At 35.6% G+C, this 20,032-nt stretch overlaps 1 protein-coding gene across 1 annotated transcript; it reads left to right on the top strand.

Moving 5' to 3' along the window:
- The first annotated feature begins 6,925 nt into the window (after positions 1–6,925).
- LOC134856036 (all-trans-retinol 13,14-reductase-like) lies at positions 6,926–16,882 on the top strand. Its single transcript, XM_063872406.1, has 5 exons — positions 6,926–6,938; positions 8,318–8,453; positions 14,368–14,507; positions 14,915–15,070; positions 15,438–16,882. Exons 1-5 carry the CDS (start codon positions 6,926–6,928, stop codon positions 16,880–16,882), a joined length of 1,890 nt encoding a protein of 629 aa, XP_063728476.1.
- Positions 16,883–20,032: the final 3,150 nt, after the last annotated feature.

A 20,032-nucleotide genomic window follows, 5' to 3' on the forward strand; every position in this document is an offset into this window, starting at 1 on the left:
AAAAATCAGCATTTTTTGAAATTTAATTCTGCGGTCTGAACTTTCTGTACTAATTGCAAGAGAACACGATTTGTTTTATGTTTAATTGCAATAGATCATCGCTTGTGACGATTTATATTGATAGATCAAAAAAACTCTTAACCAGAATTTTGGAACTGGTAGCATCGAGCAAGAGGGAATTTAATTAACCAATTGTACCCAGCAGACTTTTGAGTTTAAACTCGGGGCGGCTCACTCATAGAGTAGTTTCAGATAAGTTACACCGTCTGTTCGTAACGCTATCTTATTTTCGGCCGGATAGATTCGTGCAACTTCTTAGACAAATACAGATCTTAATCGTATTATTATATCTCCTAGTCTCAATAGATCTAGTGTATACTAGTCTTTGCGATGTTCGATATCAGGAACTGTTCTGGAGAAGAGCAACTGTTTGCTAAGTTAAATTTATTCTGTTCTGTCTGAAACTATAAATAGTTTCAGCCTTACAAATTATTGTAGGTGTTAGTTATGGATCATGATTGGTAAGTTCTAAGTATTTTACAGAGATAGTTTGCCGACTGTATGACATTGTGGCAATGAAATTAAGTGATAGATAAGCTTAGTTTGAGAGCAAACAATCGTAATCGGACTCTGCACCTTGAATTTGACCTCTAGGGCAAAGAATTGGAAAAGCGCGCAAATTCTGGAAACCCCCCCCCCGGATTGGGAACCACTAGTCCAATTCTTTATGAAAATTGGTGGGTGACTAATAGAGATGATTTTAGGCGGGCATGCAAATTTCCAGTCCCCTGGGTCCCCTGGGGGGCGAGTAATAATGATTTCCAAAAATGCAACTAGCACTTTTTGTAAACCGGTAAAAAATGGTCAGAATGACTTCATTTTGCAATATGTTATAGCCCTAGACGAGGGAAGTTCACCACCGGGATTTTGAACGCATCCGGTTATTACTTCCGGTTTTACGCCTTATGTAAACAAAACCCACTTTTTGTTATTTCTCAACCCCTGATAATGCTAGGAGGCTGAAACTTGGAAGGATGGTAAGTTCGGAGAAGACCTATAATGTATTAATGTTTGGACCCAATCCGGCAATACGTCGGAAGCTATTAGCACTTGAAAATTGATTTAGGCTATTAACACCTGATAGTGATAATTGACTTGTGAATTTATTGCACCAATGTGAAGGGGGGCCCAACCCAGTAGGGGGAACCCTAGTGACCCAATCCTCTCCGGAACTTCCTATGGGGTGAAAATGGAAATTTTAGGGAAAAGTGTTAATTGACCCAAATTTTTCGAAAATAGGGGAAGGGATGGTCTGATATGAAGGAAACTTAGTGGGAATGATCTCCCATCGAAAGTTAGACGTTTGGATGAGTTTGACCTCATTTGACCTTGGATAACCTCTAGGAGGTCATTTGGCATTTTTGACCCCAAGACCCCCGGAACCCCTGAAAAGCGATAAATTAGCATTGAACTTTCGATAATAACGGCAAACAAGTAAAAATACAGCCCCGGTACAAAAATTGGGAACATCTATGGGGGGAAATGGGAATTTCGGGATGAAGATTTTATGAACAGCCCTAGCATTTTAAATAAGTTCTTGTGGTGGTTTTTCGGATCAAAACGGACAGGGGAAGGGAATTACCCAGCCCTTGGACTTAGGGGAATAAAATTAAAAATGACAAAAACTGGAAACTTTTCAAGTATCACGGAAGTTAAATTCCCGGTTGTGTGAGAACTACCCTATTCATAGGAAAGGGAAAAAGTAAGAACTAAAATAAAATCATGCAAGGGGTCATTTGTCAAATACGATTGGGAGCTGATTTTGTAGTTGAACCCAATGTTTGCTCAGTATGTCCTGATTAACTAAGTGCAACCCCGATGTTTAATTAAAGCTGACCTAATGGTTGATTCAGCTGATAAGTCCTGAGTGGCAGCTAGTTAAAGGAATGTTAGTAGGGATGGGGAACGGTACGCCTCTGATTGAACCAAAAGTAAATAAAGATAATGATACGCGATTAAGGTACAACCACCGAACTGAACAGAACAGTGATAACTACTAGAGAGAGTAGTGGGTTTTCAGTTACGTAGACAGAACAGTGATAACTATGATTGAGAGTAGTTGGTTCTCGGTCAGAGTTAGAGAACAGTGATAACTACTAGAGAGAGTAGTGGGTTCTCAGTTACTTGGAGAACAAGATTGAGACTTTTGGAATTCAGACGGGTCCTGAGAGTGACTCGTGAAATTTTTAAAGTGAGTCCTCGACGCGAGATTTTTAGTGAAGCTTTGTGAAGCAAGTTGAAGAGTTGTTTAGATTTGTTTGTAAAGTGAACTGCAAGAGGCAGTTATCTGGAACTTATGGCAGATTAAATTCATTGATACTTAATAAATTGTATTCAAGCCCCTAAGCGGCCCCTATACTCAGCAATTTACATATTTATTTCTGAATTCAATTACTATCCAGTTTCTTGCGATTCGTTCCGGGGAAAAGAACAGTCGAGAGCAATTGAGTAAAGGGGACGCAACCCAGTGTAGTACATCGATCGACCACCAAATTCAACCTTTCAACCGAAGGGATTGTCGCCAAATACCGGATCGTAGCTCACCCCTTGCTGGTTCTGGTATTTAGGGAAGGGACTCAGCGGACAATATAGGAGGGATATATTGGGTCTAAATAGTCAAAATTCCCCAAGACGACAATTAAGCATACTATCAGCTAAGCCAGCCGGGCATTAGCGTTAATTGCATCTGCTTAAAATTGATAACGACGCTTTAAAAATATCATTTGCAACTGGTTTCTTTCAAAAAAACATCAGTTTTGATTGATGATTCTAATAAAGTTATTAACAATTAATTCGTATTTTCATCATATCGTTATACTCTTGCTAAATATAATATGTTCTGCCCATGAAAGGATAACATTGAAAGAGCTAAATTTTTCTATATATATTGTTTGGGTCTGTTTTAATCAAACAGATTCAATTGAAGCCATCAAATTTAATGTAGCTCCATTGGTAATTTTTCCTGGTTGAGATCTGCTACTTATTTGTTTCAGACTTTCAATGTTGTCCCAATGTTAAATGGGCCACAATTAATTTATAGTCAAAACAGGTTTTTATAGTAGCGGAAAAAGATGAAAGAAAAACATCATTTTTGGGTCGCAATAGTCTAAAAATGAGTCACTGAAAAACCTGGAAACTAGTCGTTTTATTGTCTGAAAATGTGTCGCAGTATAATCTGACAATGCGTCGTGATAGTCTGGATACCAAGTCTGGAAAGAAGATTTTTAGTAGAAAGCTGCGCTTTTTTTCAAAAAGAAATCCAAGAAGCTATATTTGGAGGCAAAGTTATTAAGTTTTGTGGACATGACATCATAATGAGCAAGCTTCAAAAATAATTGTTAGCAAAATCCGGATTAGCATATCTGACTTCTGGATTTTTTCATTAAAAGTTCGTGTTGAGCTTTCACAGTTTTCATTTGGTCAATGAGGTAGTTTGATGTCGGTTATAGATTTAAAAATCCTTAGTCTCTCATAGTTGATGCTGAAGACTTGAAACTGTTTTGGAAAACTTCAATATGTTTGATTGTTTTTTTAGGTCAATCAAATTGATTTTCCGAGGCCTCTAAAATAACCATACGGAACAAATTATAAAAAAAAAAACGGCCAAAAAACAGTTTTTACCTTTTTTTGAGCAAATTTGAAAATTTGCATTTTCTTTTCGATGCGCATCCTTCACAAGAAGTATATGTTTGCACCGAAAGCGCCATTAGAAAATTTTTGTACTGTTGTATGAAAGTAGATGTCTTAAGATAGTATCAGAGGGGTAACAGTTTGGAGGACTAGGGAGTAGAAACTCTTGGGGGGGGGGGGGGGCATGAGACCTTTTTCGGTAAAATTATGGGGGTTTGAAAATGCCAATGAAGAAAACTAAGAATAGTTAAAGCTAAGTGATATAGTTCGTTTTAATAAAACTCAAATGGCCAATTAATACTGTTCAGATATCATTTATATTGAATATATGAACATGCTTGAAATTTTTTGTCAAAATCTACATCAGACAATAAAAGACTGATGGAGCCCTATTTGCCTTAAGCCGATCACTCTTCTTGCTTCAGTGATTGAATGTTGTGAAAAACAGTGTGCTTAAGTTTTTTTTACTTTTTTTCCACACAAAATTATGTAGTACAAATAGTCACTAAAATATATCGAGAGATATATCGATTTAAGGTCCTCGCAATCAATTTTGAACGACAATAATTTCTCTTCAATCACTTACTTCAATTTTGAGCAATTTTTTAAAGCAATATTTCAAAGAATGTAAGACAAAATTTAGTTATAAACTTAAAAAAATCAGCATTTTTTGAAATTTAGATCTGCGGTCTGAACTTTCTGTGCTACTTGCAAGAGAACACGATTTGTTTTATGTTTAATTGCAATAGATCATCGCTTGTGACGATTTATATTGATAGATCAAAAAAATTTTTAACCAGAATTTTGGAACTGGTAACATCGAGCAAGAGGGAATTTAATTAACCAATTGTACCCAGCAGACTTTTGAGTTTAAACTCGGGGTGGCTCACTCATAGAGTAGTTTCAGATAAGTTACACCGTCTCTTCGTAACGCTATCTTATTTTCGGCCGGATAGATTCGTGCAGCTTCTTAGACAAATACAGATCTTAATCGTATTATTATATCTCCTAGTCTCAATAAATCTAGTGTATACTAGTCTTTGCGATATTCGATATCAGGAACTGTTCTGGAGAAGAGCAACTGTTTGCTAAGTTAAATTTATTCTGTTCTGTCTGAAACTATAAATAGTTTCAGCCTTACAAATTATTGTAGGTGTTAGTTATGGATCATGATTGGTTAGTTCTAAGTATTTTACAGAGATAGTTTATCAAGAAAATAATAGGTTAAAATAAATAAAAATTGCTTGTTTTGAACTGGTTCCACTTTGGCAATTTTGTGTTTATGAAAAATGCATGGTGCCTCAGTAAACTGTAATAGCCTTGAACTTACATTTGACAAAACATATTTCGTGACCAAGGGCGGTTTTAGGACTTTCTCTAGAGGAAGGGAGATATTATTTCAGTTATTGATTATCGGAGGAACTGTGTGCTTAAGTTTTTGTTCCGACCATTGAAAATAGGAAAGAACTTTGTATTCGGGCGTGTTTTAGTATTTTTTTAAACTTTTTTGTTGTTTTCCACGCAATTCTAGGACTTTCTCTAGAAGAAGGGATGGATTTTTTAAAACTTTCTGAATTTTTTGGACCAAAGTGGTTTCTGAGCTCTCTCGAATCATTATAAATACCCTAGTTCTTGTTCCTTTCCCCACCCACCTCACACAAACATGATTTTTATGGTGTAACGAGCAAATTTACAAGGTTTTTTATGAGCACCAAATATGTTTGTCATAGCCTAGTCAGTCCGTTTGACAATAATATTCATATCAATTGAACAATGTGAACAAAATTTTAGTTTGTAAAGTTTTGCAGGTGGGGGGGAGGAAAAAGAAAACCAATACCCTATTTCTGCAGCGAATTTAGATGGGGACCCATCTGATCCCCCGTTTTTAGACTATTTTGATCGCGTTCCAAAAAAACTCAATCTTTTAGTCAATTATTTGCGAAAGTACTCAAAATGCCTTTTTTGGCATGATTTTCAAATGCCTTTTTTTCACAAAGTTTGCCTCCGGCGCAAAAAGTTTGGATGTGGGGGAGAGTGGAGAAGATATGGATTTTTCAAATCTGTATCCCCCAGCCCCCTATTTTGCTCCAACTCACATGAATACCGATCTTATACTATTTCTTATCGCCTGTAAATTTTTACAAGCATTACGAGGCCAAACTGTGCATTTTATGAATTGTATGCGGATTCCGCAATAGCCAAAAATCAGAATTGTCGCCGAATCCGCAATACTGCTATTTTTCTTTTTCATTTGATCTTTTCTGCTGTTTTGGATTCCACAGACAAATAGCAAAGAAACTGTATTGCTCAAAATTGCTTCGAAACAGGCAACTTTGCGGAATCGGCAACAAAATGTGTGGTATCCGGAACCATTTTTTGAAATCCATGATCAAATAATAAAATTTATTTAGTAAACTTAAGCTGTCGCGGAATCCGCAACTGTCAGTGGAATCCGCAAACTAAAAGTAAAATCCGCAAAATATAAGCGTGTTCTGCAAATTGTAAGCGGAAACCGCAAACTGTAAGCGGAATCCGCATAAAATTGCGCAATCCACTTACGTTTGCGGAATCCGCTCACATTTGGGGAATACGGAACAACTACTTATATTTGCTCGTTGCGGAATCCGCAACAAATTCAATGTGCCGACAAAATTTACGTTAGTATTTGTTCGCGGAATCCACAGAAATTTTGCAAGCGGGATCCACTTGCTTTTTGGAACATGTTTGGAACTTGTCTCTGGAATCCAGGAACACACAAACACAAAATTGTGCGCCTATACAGTGCACAGTTTGGCCTCGTAATGAGAAAGTTTTTTCTTCGAATTGTCCGATTGTTATGAAAATTGTGATGCGGACTAATTAGGCCATGACAAACATATTTGCTGGGCTTCATAGTTATTCTTGCAAAACCACGCGTTGCACCGAAAATTTGATGCTCGTGTCAGGCGGGGTGGGAGGGAGGGGTAAAGAACAACTTTTTTTATACTGGATGCCGAAAAGTATGAAAACTCGTATTACAAAAATAGTTATAAGCAACATTAATTTTTTGACCACGTTTTTTTTCGATATTTGGAGAGGCTAATCGCACTGCAGTGCTTATTTTGCACGTGTACGAAGAGACATATGACAAATGGATACTTTTAGAAAATTTAGTTCAATAGTTCAAATCTACGTTTTCAACAGAAGCCGAGACACCTAAGGAAACGGTAACCACCACACCCAAGAATCCATAGTAATGTCGAGAAACAGTGAGTACCATAGTCTTCGACAAAGCAATATGTTCCGTTTAGTAATTCAGTTTACCACTATGTCAATCATCCAGACTTTCATCAACGTACATCCCTTGCAAGATATTTTAAAGCTATGCATCTTCTTTAAAGAATTTTTGCAAGATTCTTGCAAGATCTTGCAAGATAACCTCCCTTAATTATCTAGGCAGGGTATAGCTTTTTAAGTCTCGAAAAATTAAATGATACGATGATGTGTCTCAGATTTGAAGCAAACGACATTTTTTATTCGGCGCTTTTCCCTTTTCCCTACACCTACGATTTACTGTTCGCCTTGTCCCATTGTTACAAAAATGGCCTGCTGACTAATTATCTAATTGCCCTGACTTACATATTTGGTTGTCATACGTAACGTTCTAAAACCCCTGGTTACACCATGAAACTGATGCTTATGTAAGTTGGAGAACGGGGGGGGGGGGGGGGGGGGGGTTGAAAAAGAGCTTTTTATTCATTGTGTTTGCTCAAACTTTAAAATAGTGTTTCCGCTCAAAACAAAAAAAATTGGATGAGAAAAATGTCTTATTAAAAACATTTTTTTTCTCTTATACAATACCGAAGCTTAAGCGAAATTAAATTGAATATAAAAATATGTTATTTGCTTGAAGTCTTTAGACATTGGTGGAGTTGTCGCTAAATAACAGAAAAAAGTTTCGATGAAAGCAATTTTTAACCTGCTTATTTTGATCAATTTTCAAATTTCGTTATTCCACCAAAAACAATCCTTGCAAAAGTTGGTTTCCTTGCAAAGATTAACTAAAATTTTTTCCGAAGCGTATAACAAATCAGCTCCCCTCTTATACCATTCTCTATTCAGCTTGTACTTTTACTAAATGAAACTTAGGTTAACAGTGCCAGGTTGTTTTGACATCTGGCATGTATGCCAACAAGCCAATTCCAAACACATTTGGCATTATCTATCTATAAGCTAGTAAATACAATAGTTGATTCAAAAAACTAGTTTCATCAAAGATTTTGGGGAGGGGCGGTAAAATAGCCATAGGCTCTTTTTCCTTCCCCCCCCCCCCCCCACCTCACTCAAACATGAATTTTATACTCTAACGAGTGGTTTTACAAGGTTAATTATGATGATTAAATATGTTTGTCATGGCCTAATTAGTCTTCATGTCAATTTTCATGACAATCGGAAGAAGCGAACAGTAACTTTAAATATAAAAATTTGCAGGTGGGGTAAAAAGGAAAAAGAGCCTAGCCATATCCATATATTGAGAGGTAAACAAAAATTTCAAAGTGTTTTGAAGTTTAGAATTTACTGAATGTTTGTCACAATACTGATCATAATAAATTGTCATCATTTCGTTCTGTTTTTTTTTTCGTCTTAGAACTGCTGATTGCCACAGCTGTTGCGGCAAGTGGCTCCGGAGTGGCTTTGATCCTCTACCTAGTGTTCAGAGGAGATGAGCGGGACAACCCCTTCCGAGAGTTCTTAAGATCCCATCCGCCCGCAACTGGCAAAAGGTGAGAGCATACAGTGCTGATTTAAATTATCCGGACAAAACGAACAAAACTTGAATTTTCAAACGCGTTTTTCTCAAATTGGGTTAAGATTAGACAAAAAGTGAAGAGAACAAAAGTTGCTTAGAATTTCACCAGAAATAATATAATGCCATTTTTTCTCCGAATTCTCAACAAAAAATTTACCCCAAAAATGGGTCTTTTTGGCTTTTTTCAATTAATCAAGAATTACGCTGAAACTACTTTGTTAATTGATAAGAAAATTATATCACAGGAAGCCTCTTACGCAGCTCAACAAAGTCTAAGATGGGTTAAATCTCCAAAAATCAGTATAAGAGAAAATTTTTTTTCACTTGATAGTCAATAAAGGTGATTTTTACTATATAAAACCCAGAATTATTGCTTAAAAATATATTCTAAACATTTTTGCGCAAATTTTGAAGATTTAACCCTTCTTAAAATTTGTTTAGCTGCGTAAGAGGCTTCCTGTGATATAATTTTCTTATTAATTAACAAAATAGTTTCAGCGTAATTCTTGATTAATTGAAAAAAGCCAAAATGACCCATTTTTGGGGTAAATTTTTTGATGAGAATTTCGGAGAAAAAATGGCATCATATTAATTCTGGTAAAATTCTAAGCAACTTTTGTTCTCTTCATTTTTTGTCTAATCTTAACCCGATTTGAGAAAAACGCGTTTGAAAATTCAAGTTTTGTTCGTTTTGTCCGGATAGTTTAAATCAGCACTGTATAAGTTAATTATAAAAGATAAATGATTAAACAAAAGAAATAAATGTATCGAATAGCTGAGTGTTTATCAGATTGAAACTGAAATTTTATAATTTTTTGATAATGAAAAATTTCAGTTTTTTTGTTGAAGCGTTTTGATAAGTCATCAGTTGTAGGCTCTTTTTCCTTCCCCCCCCCCCTACACCTGCAAATTTTTATATTTGAAGTTTCTGTTCACTTTGTCCGATTGTCATGAAATTTGCCATGCAGACTAATTAGGCCATCACAAACATGTTTGGTCTTCATAACTAACCTTGTAAAACCACTCGTTAGACCATAAAAATCATGTTTGAGTGAGGTGGGGGGGGGGGGGGGAGGAAAAAGAGCCCAGTTGTATTCAAGCGGCTGTTTATTTTTTTAAGGTTTATTTTTGTGATTTGTTTTCATGTAGAATTTCTACATGAAAACAAATCACAGAAATAAAGCTTAAAAAAATAAACAGCCGCTTGAATACAACTGATGACTTATCAAAACTTTCAACTGTGCATTATATATATTTAGCACACTGTCTAATTAAAACCAATTGACTTTCATCTGAAGTAATATTTCGTTCATACCGATGTGAATAATCTCTGAAGTCATGATCTTTAATCTCTTGATACTAAAAATGGGAAACTAATTCATTCAATTAAATCTTTCGCTGCTATTTCAATTTATGGACCCTAAGAGGTTATGGGCGATTTCGTGAAGAATTGAGACTCTACGCCTGACAGCATCAGAGAGTAAAATTCTACGGTGGTTTGTATGAATAGGATTTCAAGAGAAAGAAAAGAATTGTTTGTATGAATTACAACTTTGAAAATAGAAGTTTTGAAAGAAAAGAGAAGTTTTGAAAGAGAAGTTTTACAATTCGAAATTTGAAGTGACATTTAACCATGGCACGAAGTATTCAAACAAGATTGGAAAAATTGACTTTTTCGGGAAATGAAAATGATTGGGAGTATTTTGCTGAGCAATTTGAAGCTCGTATAGTTCTTTTGAATTTAAAGAAAACGTTGAAGGGAACAGATGTTCCAGGAAGTAGTGAAAATGAGACTAATGTTAATGATAGAAAAGAACAATTGTGGTGTGAATTAATACAATGCCTTGATCGAAAGTCTGTAATGCTAATAAAACGCGATAAACCAGATGGTTCAGCGGCATGGAATCGGCTGCAAAGCTACTTTAAAAGTACGGAACGACCACGTGTTCAAAGAATGTTAAATGAAATTTCTAATTTGAAATTAGAGGCGAGCGAATCGATTAAGGACTACATACTTAGATCGGAAAATTTGCAAATGAATCTACAAGAAGCGGGAGAGGGTATTTCTGAAAAATGATGATTGCAATGCTTTTAAAAGGACTACCAAAAAAATTTGATAATTTTACAACTGTGGTGAATTTTTCGAAAGATGCAAAAAGCTTGGACGAGATTAAAAGAGATTTGTCAAATTTTGCCGAAACAAGCAAGACTTTTTTGCAGAAAAATTCAACAAATGAAACGTTTTTTAGTAATAAAACTATTAAATGCTACAGTTGCGGAAAGCAAGGTCATAGAAAACAGGATTGCAAGAAAGACATAAAATGCTACAATTGCAATCAAATGGGACATTTTGCTAGAGATTGTAGGAAAAATACCCAAAATAACCATTCAAATAGCAGCCATCAAAAACAGTTTACATCAAAAAATCAACAAAACAAAAGCCATTTTACTTCAGAAAATGAAAACACTGTCGACTTTTTCAGTTTTCATTCTAATGACAATGATTTTGGCGTAAATTCCGACAAATTTTGCTTGATTGATAGCGGTTGCTCTGCGCATATGTTTAAAACACGCGAATTTTTTACGGAACTTGATACGAATATTAATGGAAATGTTGGCTGTGCAAATGGAAGTAATTCAAAAATTGTGGGAAAGGGAAAAGTAACGTTTAAAGTTCAAACAAGTGATGGTCGATTGATAACTATAGAACTGAAAGATACTCTGTTTGTACCTACGTATACGCCAAATTTAGTTTCTGTATCTAAACTTAACAGAAATAAAGCTGATGTAATGTTTGATGATGTTTGTCCCAGAATAATTTTACCAGATAGTTCTGAAATTTTGCTTCAAAATCAACGAGATCTTTTCAAAATGAAAATTGAACTGGCAAATGAACACTCTGTGGAAAATGTTGCAATGGTTGTTTCGGACATAGAAATTTGGCATAAACGGCTTGGTCATAATAATTTTGATGACATCAAGAAATTAGAAAATCTAACGGAGGGAGTTAAATTTAGCCAAAAGAAACATAATAACTGTGTTGATTGTCAAACTGAAAAAGCTAAGCGGAAAGCGATACCAAAAGTTTGGGGGACTAGAGCTACAGAAAAACTAGAAATTGTTCATACGGATATTTTGGGACCAATTGATACGATATCTGTAGACAATTTTAAGTACGCAATAGGTTTTATTGATTCCTACACAAGATTTTCTGCGGTTTACTTATTGAAAAATAAAAGTGATAGCACTCAGATGCTCAAACAGTTCATAGCGGATTATGGTAAACCAAAAACAATAGCTAGTGATAATCCAAAAGAGTTCAAATTTGGAAAGTTTAAACAGTTTTGTCTTGATAATGCCATAAGAACTGAATTTTCTGCGCCTTATACACCAGAGGAAAATGGTAAAATAGAGCGAACTTGGGGTAGTGTAATGGCAATAACTAGATGTCTTTTACAAACTGCCAGCATGGAAAAGAAATTTTGGTCTTTTGCATTGAAAACAGCTTTCTACTTGAAAAACCGAGTTTATCATTCTGCAATTGGGGTAACCCCATACGAAAAATTTTTCCAAAGCAAACCTGATTTGAAACACGTAAAAATTTTTGGTTGTGCTGCATATATGTTTGTCGAAAAAGTAAACATGAAAAAACTTGATTCAAGGGCCGTGAAAGGATTTCTGCTTGGATATAGTCTGAACAGTAAATGTTATATAGTAGGAACTGAGCTTGATGGAAACTTTGAATTTTTGGAGAGTAGAAATGTTACTTTTGATGAAAAAGTTTTTCCTTTCAAAAATGACGATGAAAATGATTCTGGACGGGAATTGGAAATAAGCGTTGAAAACTATTCTGAGATTTCTGAGAAAAATTCTGCGGATAATGTCAATGGCGGAAACCTTGAAAATGATCAATTACGCCGCAGCGAACGGATCAAACAATTAAATGCGCCTGAGATTTCATTTTTTAGAAATGAGACAATTTTTGATGAGTGTTGGCTAGCTGATGCAACTTTTTATGTTGATAATTTGCCAAAAAATGCTAACGATGCACTTTCTAACCCCAATTGGAAAAAAGCAATGCAGGATGAATATAATTCTCTGATCAACAATAATGTCTGGGAATTAGTTCCACAAACGGATCAAACTATTTTGGGGGGAAGGTGGCATTTTACTTTCAAATACAATAATGAGGGGGGAATTTCAAGATACAAGGCAAGATATGTGGCTAAAGGCTACAATCAAATCAAAGGCGTTGATTTCAAGGAAACCTTTTGTCCTACAGTAAAAATGGCAACATTACGACTTATTTTAGCAATTTCAACAGCTAAGGGTTTTGATGTAAGACAATGGGACGTAAAAACAGCCTATCTAAACGCTAATTTGGAAGAGAATGTCTTCCTGCAACAACCTGAAGGTTTTGAGCAGAAAGACAGTGGGGGTAATCAACTTGTTTGTAAGCTAAATAAATCTATTTATGGATTAAAGCAGTCAGGAAGAAATTGGTACTATACCTTACAGATGTTCCTTAAGTCAATAGATTTTACAGCGTCAAAAAGTGATCCCTGTCTTTTCATGAGAATTTCAAAAGATGTTTTGGAATACGTATGCATTTGGGTGGATGATATAATTTACGCTTGCAATGATGCTAACAAGTTTATATCATTTGAACAACAAATATCTAGTCAATTCAAAATCAGCGAAACAGCAAAACTTTATTGGTTTTTGGGGATGAAATTCAACTTTTGTGGGGATGGGTTAGAAATTTCTCAGGAAGCGTATATTGACAAGCTACTGTCAAAATTTGGTTTGATTGAGTGTAAACTAGTGTCTACACCTGCAGCTGATGGTTTAAAACTTTGTAAACGGCTACCAAATGAGGTGAAATTAGCAAACGACAAAGATTATAGAGGACTTATCGGCAGTCTAAGTTACTTGTCAATTACTACAAGGCCTGATATTTCATTCATCGCTCATTGCTTGAGTAGATATGTGAACGACCCTACTGAAGTACACTGGATTGCTGCAAAACGAGTTCTACGATATTTGAAAGGAACTAGATCGTATAAACTTATCTACAGACGATGTACTGCTACGCCAATCTTGTATGGCTATTCTGATTCTGATTGGGGAGGTGACAGTGACACTAGACGCAGTACTAGTGGATATTGCTTTTTCCTGTTTGAAAACAGCGGTGCAATATCGTGGGCTAGCAAACTCCAAACTACTGTTGCAAAATCTACAGCTGAATCAGAGGCTACAGCTCTTTCGTTAGCCTGTAATGAAGGATTATTCCTGTTGAATTTGCTGATCGAAATCAAACTCGATTTAATTGATTTCAAAATGTTTGTGGACAACCAAGCATGTATTTCTCTTGTGAAAAACGACGTTAACAAGGGAGTCGTAAAACATTTTGCTATTCATCTACATTTCATCAGGGACTTAATTCAAAAGAAACAGTTGGATTTGAACTATATTGGGACTGACAATATGGTGGCTGATATTCTCACTAAGAATTTGGGCAAGACAAAGTGCAAACGTTTTGGGCTTCAGATGTTCGCCAATTGAGTGGGGGTTTCAACTGTGAATTATATATATTTAGCACACTGTCTAATTAAAACCAATTGACTTTCATCTGAAGTAATAATTCGTTCATACCGATGTGAATAATCTCTGAAGTCATGATCTTTAATCTCTTGATACTAAAAATGGGAAACTAATTCATTCAATTAAATCTTTCGCTGCTATTTCAATTTATGGACCCTAAGAAAAACGCTTCAACAAAAAAAACTGAAATTTTTCATTATCTCGAAAATATTTGGAATACAAACATATGATTCCTGTAAACCCCTTTCAAAAGATTTTTTTTCAAAAAAGTGTTTTTTTTACAGGTCTTCGAAAGAAAAACGAAAGATGTTGCGACATCATCTGCGCGGCTCCAATTTGGACAAGGTGCCTCGACACTTCGATGTCATCTGCATTGGATCTGGACTGGGATCACTCACCACAGCTGCCATGCTGGCCAAAACAGGTGGACATAGTTGAGCGAATGAAATAGTTTGAGAACTAACAAAACTGAAGTTTTTGAACATAGTATACGTGACAAGCTATTTCTAAACAACATAGGAAAAGACAAGGAAAGCATATTTGATGTTGATCTCTTGAACATATGGAAAACATCAGTTATATGTTTCATAATTCTGTATTGAAGCAAAGGTTCTTTGCGACTTCTTCGATATATCTCAATATTTTTTCAACATATATTTTTTCAGGCGTGAGATTCAAGTTTTTTTGCTTTCAAAGTTATAGGCTGTAAAAGGTCCACAGCAGTTGAGGAGTTGCATCTATGTTCCAATTTTTCCAGTTTGTTAAATTCCGGAGCTCTGCGTTTGGAATTGATTTTGTTAAAAACGTTAATCCAATTTTAAATCATTCCAGGTCGTTCAGTTTTGGTGTTGGAACAGCATGCAAAAGTAGGAGGGAGCTGCCACACCTTCGTTGAAGGTCCCTTCGAGTTCGACACAGGACTCCACTACGTCGGCAACCTCGGATTCTCATCATCCAACTTCAAACTCCTCGAACAACTCACCGAAGGCCATCAACAGACCACTCTTCTTTCCCAGTTTCAGACAGACAACTTTTTTAAGCAATTTTTAAAATCTGTTTTTGAGATGAGACACATCAGTAAAATCGTTTTAGTAATGTCTTGAGAAAATCCTGAAATTGGTACAAAAAGGAGGGCTTCTAAGAAAAGTTTAGTCTCCAAGTTTATCAATTATCAAGGCGGGATCAATTGATCCTCATTTTTATACATTATAGACATCAAAACTGTTTCAGTTGTGCAAACTCTTGCAAAAAAAGTAATATACCTTTCAGTTAAAATGAAACAAACTGAAAAAATAATCAAGAGAAAATGAAATTAACAAATTTACTGAAAAATACAACTGGGAAAGAATTCAAGGCCAGCTCACCTGGGCTAAGATGGAATCGTGTTTCGACGAACTAGTCTTTGGAGATCTTCAAAGCCAGCACGACGACTTGAGACGATTCTCCATCCATGGGGGATACGATAAGTGGAAGAAACACATGCTTGAACTGTTTCCAGATGAAGAAAACGCCATCAATCAATACCTTAAGCTGATTAGATTCATAAAGTACATGAAAATATACTTCTGGGCTCTAAAAACAGCGCCAAAATGGATCGCACAATTTTTGGTCTCGCTGAAGATTTTGCCTCCGAAAAGTTACAGAGAGAAGTATTTTTACACTTCGGCAAAACAAGTTATTGAAAGTTTGACTGATAACGAAGATTTACGAGCGTGTTTACTGTACAACTGGGCAGGAATTGCAGCGCCTCCGGGCGAAACGCCCCTTTATGCCTTAACTACAGTTTCAGATCATTTTGTATCAGACGGTGCCTTTTATCCCGTAGGGGGGCCTTCAATTTTACCCTTCTATTTGACCCAGACTATCATTAAAAACGGGGGTCATTTTTTCACAAAGGCTAACGTGAGCGAAATTTTAGTTCGTAAGACGAAAAAAGATTCCCTCGAAGCGTATGGAGTGCTTGTTAAATATGGAAGCGGAACGAACACTGCCGCTCAATACGAAGCCGACTTGATCGTCTCGGGTGTCGGATTACACAACACTTATCTCGATCTCGTGCCTCGTTACGTATTAGACGATTTCTGTCCTAGTGCAAAGTGGCTTTTAGAAGAAGGATCGCCAAGCATAAGTTATTTCAACATTTTCGTCGGCTTAGACAGCGGCGATAAAGAACTGATTTTGCCGTCTCGTAACTTTTGGGTGTTCAATGGTCCGAATTACGACGAGCTTTACCAGTCCTGGATTTCGGAGCCTGACCCGTTCGAGGCCCTGGAAAAGTTTGGGATTCCGGTTATGTTCGTTACTTTTCCTTCGGCTAAAGATGCGACTATCAATTCGGCAAATAAGAAGGGCTCGCAAACTTGCGTAGCGGTGACACTAGCGCCATATGAGTGGTTCAAAATTTGGGACAACTGCCCGCAACGCAAGGCTGACCGAAACTACGAGAAGCTAAAAGACGCATTCGCGAGAAAAATGTGGAAACGAATTTTGCAAGTGTTTCCGTATTTGCAAGGAAAACGGAAACTGCTAATTGTCGGCTCCCCAGTGACTCATAACTATTACCTGAAAATGCACAAAGGTCAAATCAACGGCATTCAGCATAACATGGCTCGGTTTACAGAAAACTTCACAATCCAATGTCGAGCAAAAACTGAAATCAAAAATCTATTCATGACCGGCCAAGACACAGTTTTTTGTGGCGCTTCCGGAAGTTTAACTGCAGCCATGTTTACAACATCGGCTATTTTGGGGAGAAATGTTCATAGAGATTTGAATAAACTGTACAAAAAAAGTGTGTGAACGGCAAAATAAATTTAATCATCTTGAAATTATTTTTCTGTGTAAAAAGCGAGAATGAAAAAAATATGTGAACGTTGTTCCAATCACAATTTTATTGGATTTGTAATCAGATCAAAACAAAGTTATCGGTTCTGTTCTTGATCGGGTTTTCAAGGCCATCCGTTACTTTCAACATTTCCCATTTCGAGGTCAACTCGTTTATAATTCAGTGGCCGTTCAACCAACTCTGATTCAGATCCGGTGTCCGCGACTTCAAAAAAAAACATAAACTATTTCATATGTATAGTAAATCTTGGTATATGCTAGAGGAGAAATGAAGTTTTCATCAGAATAAAGTCGACACGTGTACGTAACCAAAAAATCCGAGCTTTGATAAATTATCAAAAAATTCGGATCCGAATTACTATTTGGTCCGTTACGAGAGTAATCAGCTCTGAAACTGCCATTCATAAGTTGAAAATAGCTTGACGTCGGCCAGTTCTTCTCCCTCATGATATTTTTTCTGAAATTCAAAACATAAAAAACTTTTTAAAATTGACTTTTCATGTCATAAACTGCATTAAAACGTGTGAGAGTGAACAGGTGAGCAAAATTTTATAATATTTTTTTGCATGCAAATAGCCCTGTGAACAATTTTTGAACAGTTTTTTTGCAATTTCACAAGTGGTGGAAAGCTCGAATACAACCAAGAAAAAGTATATATGAAATGTAAAAGTTTTTTACGGAAATTCAAAAAAAAATAAAATAAAAATAGCTACAAAACCGCCCAAAAGGAGACCTTTAATTACCGTATATACTTTTTTAACCATGTATAAATAAAGCGAGTTGAGGAAAACCTAATATTCGACCAAAAGACGCTTTTTTCTTTTTAAGCTTTTAAAATTGACAGCAAAAGGTTTTTTCGGGAACACTAAGTCACAGGGTACAGTGCTAAGGCCAAAAATTTTTGTTATTCGTGTGAATTTCTGCATAACTTTGAGAATCCATTTGAAAGTTGCGTTCAAACTCTTCAATTTGCAGAAAACTTATAAAGTACATGATACCTTGTAATTCATGATTTTTTAAAATGCCTCTTCAAATTCATGAATCTATTTTGATCAATACAGACAAAACACTAAGGATCAGATTTGACAAAACTCAAAGCTTTCAGTTCGGTGACTTCTAAAGATGAACAAATGAAACGTATAAGTTTTGTGAATTATTTTCAAATCAATAGGAGTTACTTTACGTTTTTGCAATTTCATTGTTTATTTTTTCCAACAACTCTCCAACCTCCAGAATTTCAAACCAGTGGAATTAAAAGTGACCTTGCAGATACCATTTAGACACATTAAGATATCGGTGGTAAATAATCAAACATACCACCGGAATCTTTTTTTATTTCGATAGCTTTTGAAACATAGACGGATTTTTCTCTCCAAGATTTTATCAACCCATATTTAATTAAAATCAAACGAATAGTCGAATACGTTTTCCTAATCAGCATTACTTAGATCGCTCACAATACCATACTTTTGTTTTGGAGAAATGCACCAAGTGATTTGTTGAAGCTCACTCAAATAAAATTGTTCTTTGAAAATTAACTCGTATTCATTTTTTGAATTTTTTTTACCTTTTCGAGAAACACGACGTAGCGTTCATTACAGAGTTTCAAAATAAAATTTGTTCCGTGATTGAAAAGACTCCTAATTGTAAATGTTCATTATCAATATCTTCAGTACACCAAGTGCCCTCCAATTTCATTTTTCTTATTTCAAAGTTTGACAAAATTATCATTTGGTATATTTGTTCCAGAAACGGCCGCCGCCTCTGGAGATTAATTTTAATTTACTGCCTTTTCACCATAAAACATAGCTCAAGTTGAAGATTTAGTTTACTGCTGCCAACAGATAAACTACGCTGCCAAAATCGCCGGCGAATTTTTATTATATATACTATAAAAGTCAATTCCATTTTCATTAACAAAATTCAACTAGGTTGACAGTTCATTTGCCCGAAGCACATATAACAATTATTATGATTCATTTAATTAACCAAAACCAATAAATAGGATCCCAAAAATTGCAATTAGAAATTTTTTTTTATCGTGTACTTTGTTGTTAAGCTAAAAATAGCAAGATCCTAAGCAGGGGGTCTTCTGCTTTTTGGGTGAAAAATTTCTTTCGTTTACAAAATCCTAGCATGAGGGTCCTCCAAAAAATTAAGGACCCCTTTGCTAGGATTTTGTTTTACGTGAGGTCCCCCCCCCCCCCCTTAGGATCCGGGACACGATACAATTCTACTACCAACCCTTACTAAAATTTTTGAAAATTTTGCTTTTTTTTTCAAAGTCTGGGCGCACGTGAAGAAATGTGAAGCTGGGACATTCAACTCCACCACGAAAATTGAAAACGAGTTTGAGAATAAAGATGTTTACAAAATCGAAGTTAAAATTTGTTTTGGGTTCATTTCAAAGAGTTAGTTCATAACACTTGGTTTATTAAGTTAGTATTGAGTTATTAAGTTAGTATGGAAAGCTCGAATACAACCAAGAAAAAGTATATATGAAATGTAAAAATTTTTAAGGAAATTCAAAAAAAAAATAAAAATAGCTAGAAAACCGCCCAAAAGGAGACCTTTAATTTACCGTATATACTTTTTTAACAATGTATAAATGAAGCGAGTTGATGAAAAAAACCTAATATTCGACCAAAAGACGCTTTTTTCTTTTTAAGCTTTTAAAATTGACAGCAAAAGGTTTTTTCGGGCAACACTAAGTCACAGGGCACAGTGCTAAGGCCAAAAATTTTTGTAATTCGTGTGAATTTCTGCATAACTTTGAGAATCCATTTGAAAATTGCGTTCAAACTCTTCAATTTGCAGAAAACTTATAAAGTACATGATACCTTGTAATTCATGATTTTTTAAAATGCCTCTTCAAATTCATGGATCTATTTTGATCAATACAGACAAAACACTAAGGATCAGATTTGACAAAACTCAAAGCTTTCAGTTCGGTGACTTCTAAAGATGAACAAATGAAACGTATAAGTTTTGTGAATTATTTTCAAATCAATAGGAGTTATTTTACGTTTTTGCAATTTCATTGTTTATTTTTTCCAACAACTCTCCAACCTCCAGAATTTCAAACCAGTGGAAATAAAAGAGACC

The sequence above is a fragment of the Symsagittifera roscoffensis genome, unplaced genomic scaffold, assembly GCF_963678635.1.
Source record: "Symsagittifera roscoffensis unplaced genomic scaffold, txSymRosc1.1 SCAFFOLD_222, whole genome shotgun sequence".
Classification (NCBI taxonomy): domain Eukaryota; kingdom Metazoa; phylum Xenacoelomorpha; order Acoela; family Convolutidae; genus Symsagittifera; species Symsagittifera roscoffensis.

What these genes read in the sequence shown, in the direction of transcription:
- LOC134856036 (XM_063872406.1), top strand. An exon ending in TGCCATGCTGGCCAAAACAG is followed by an intron (nt 14,508 to 14,914) that starts GTGGACATAGTT and finishes AAATCATTCCAG; the next exon opens with GTCGTTCAGTTTTGGTGTTG. An exon ending in CCTCGAACAACTCACCGAAG is followed by an intron (nt 15,071 to 15,437) that starts GCCATCAACAGA and finishes AAAGAATTCAAG; the next exon opens with GCCAGCTCACCTGGGCTAAG.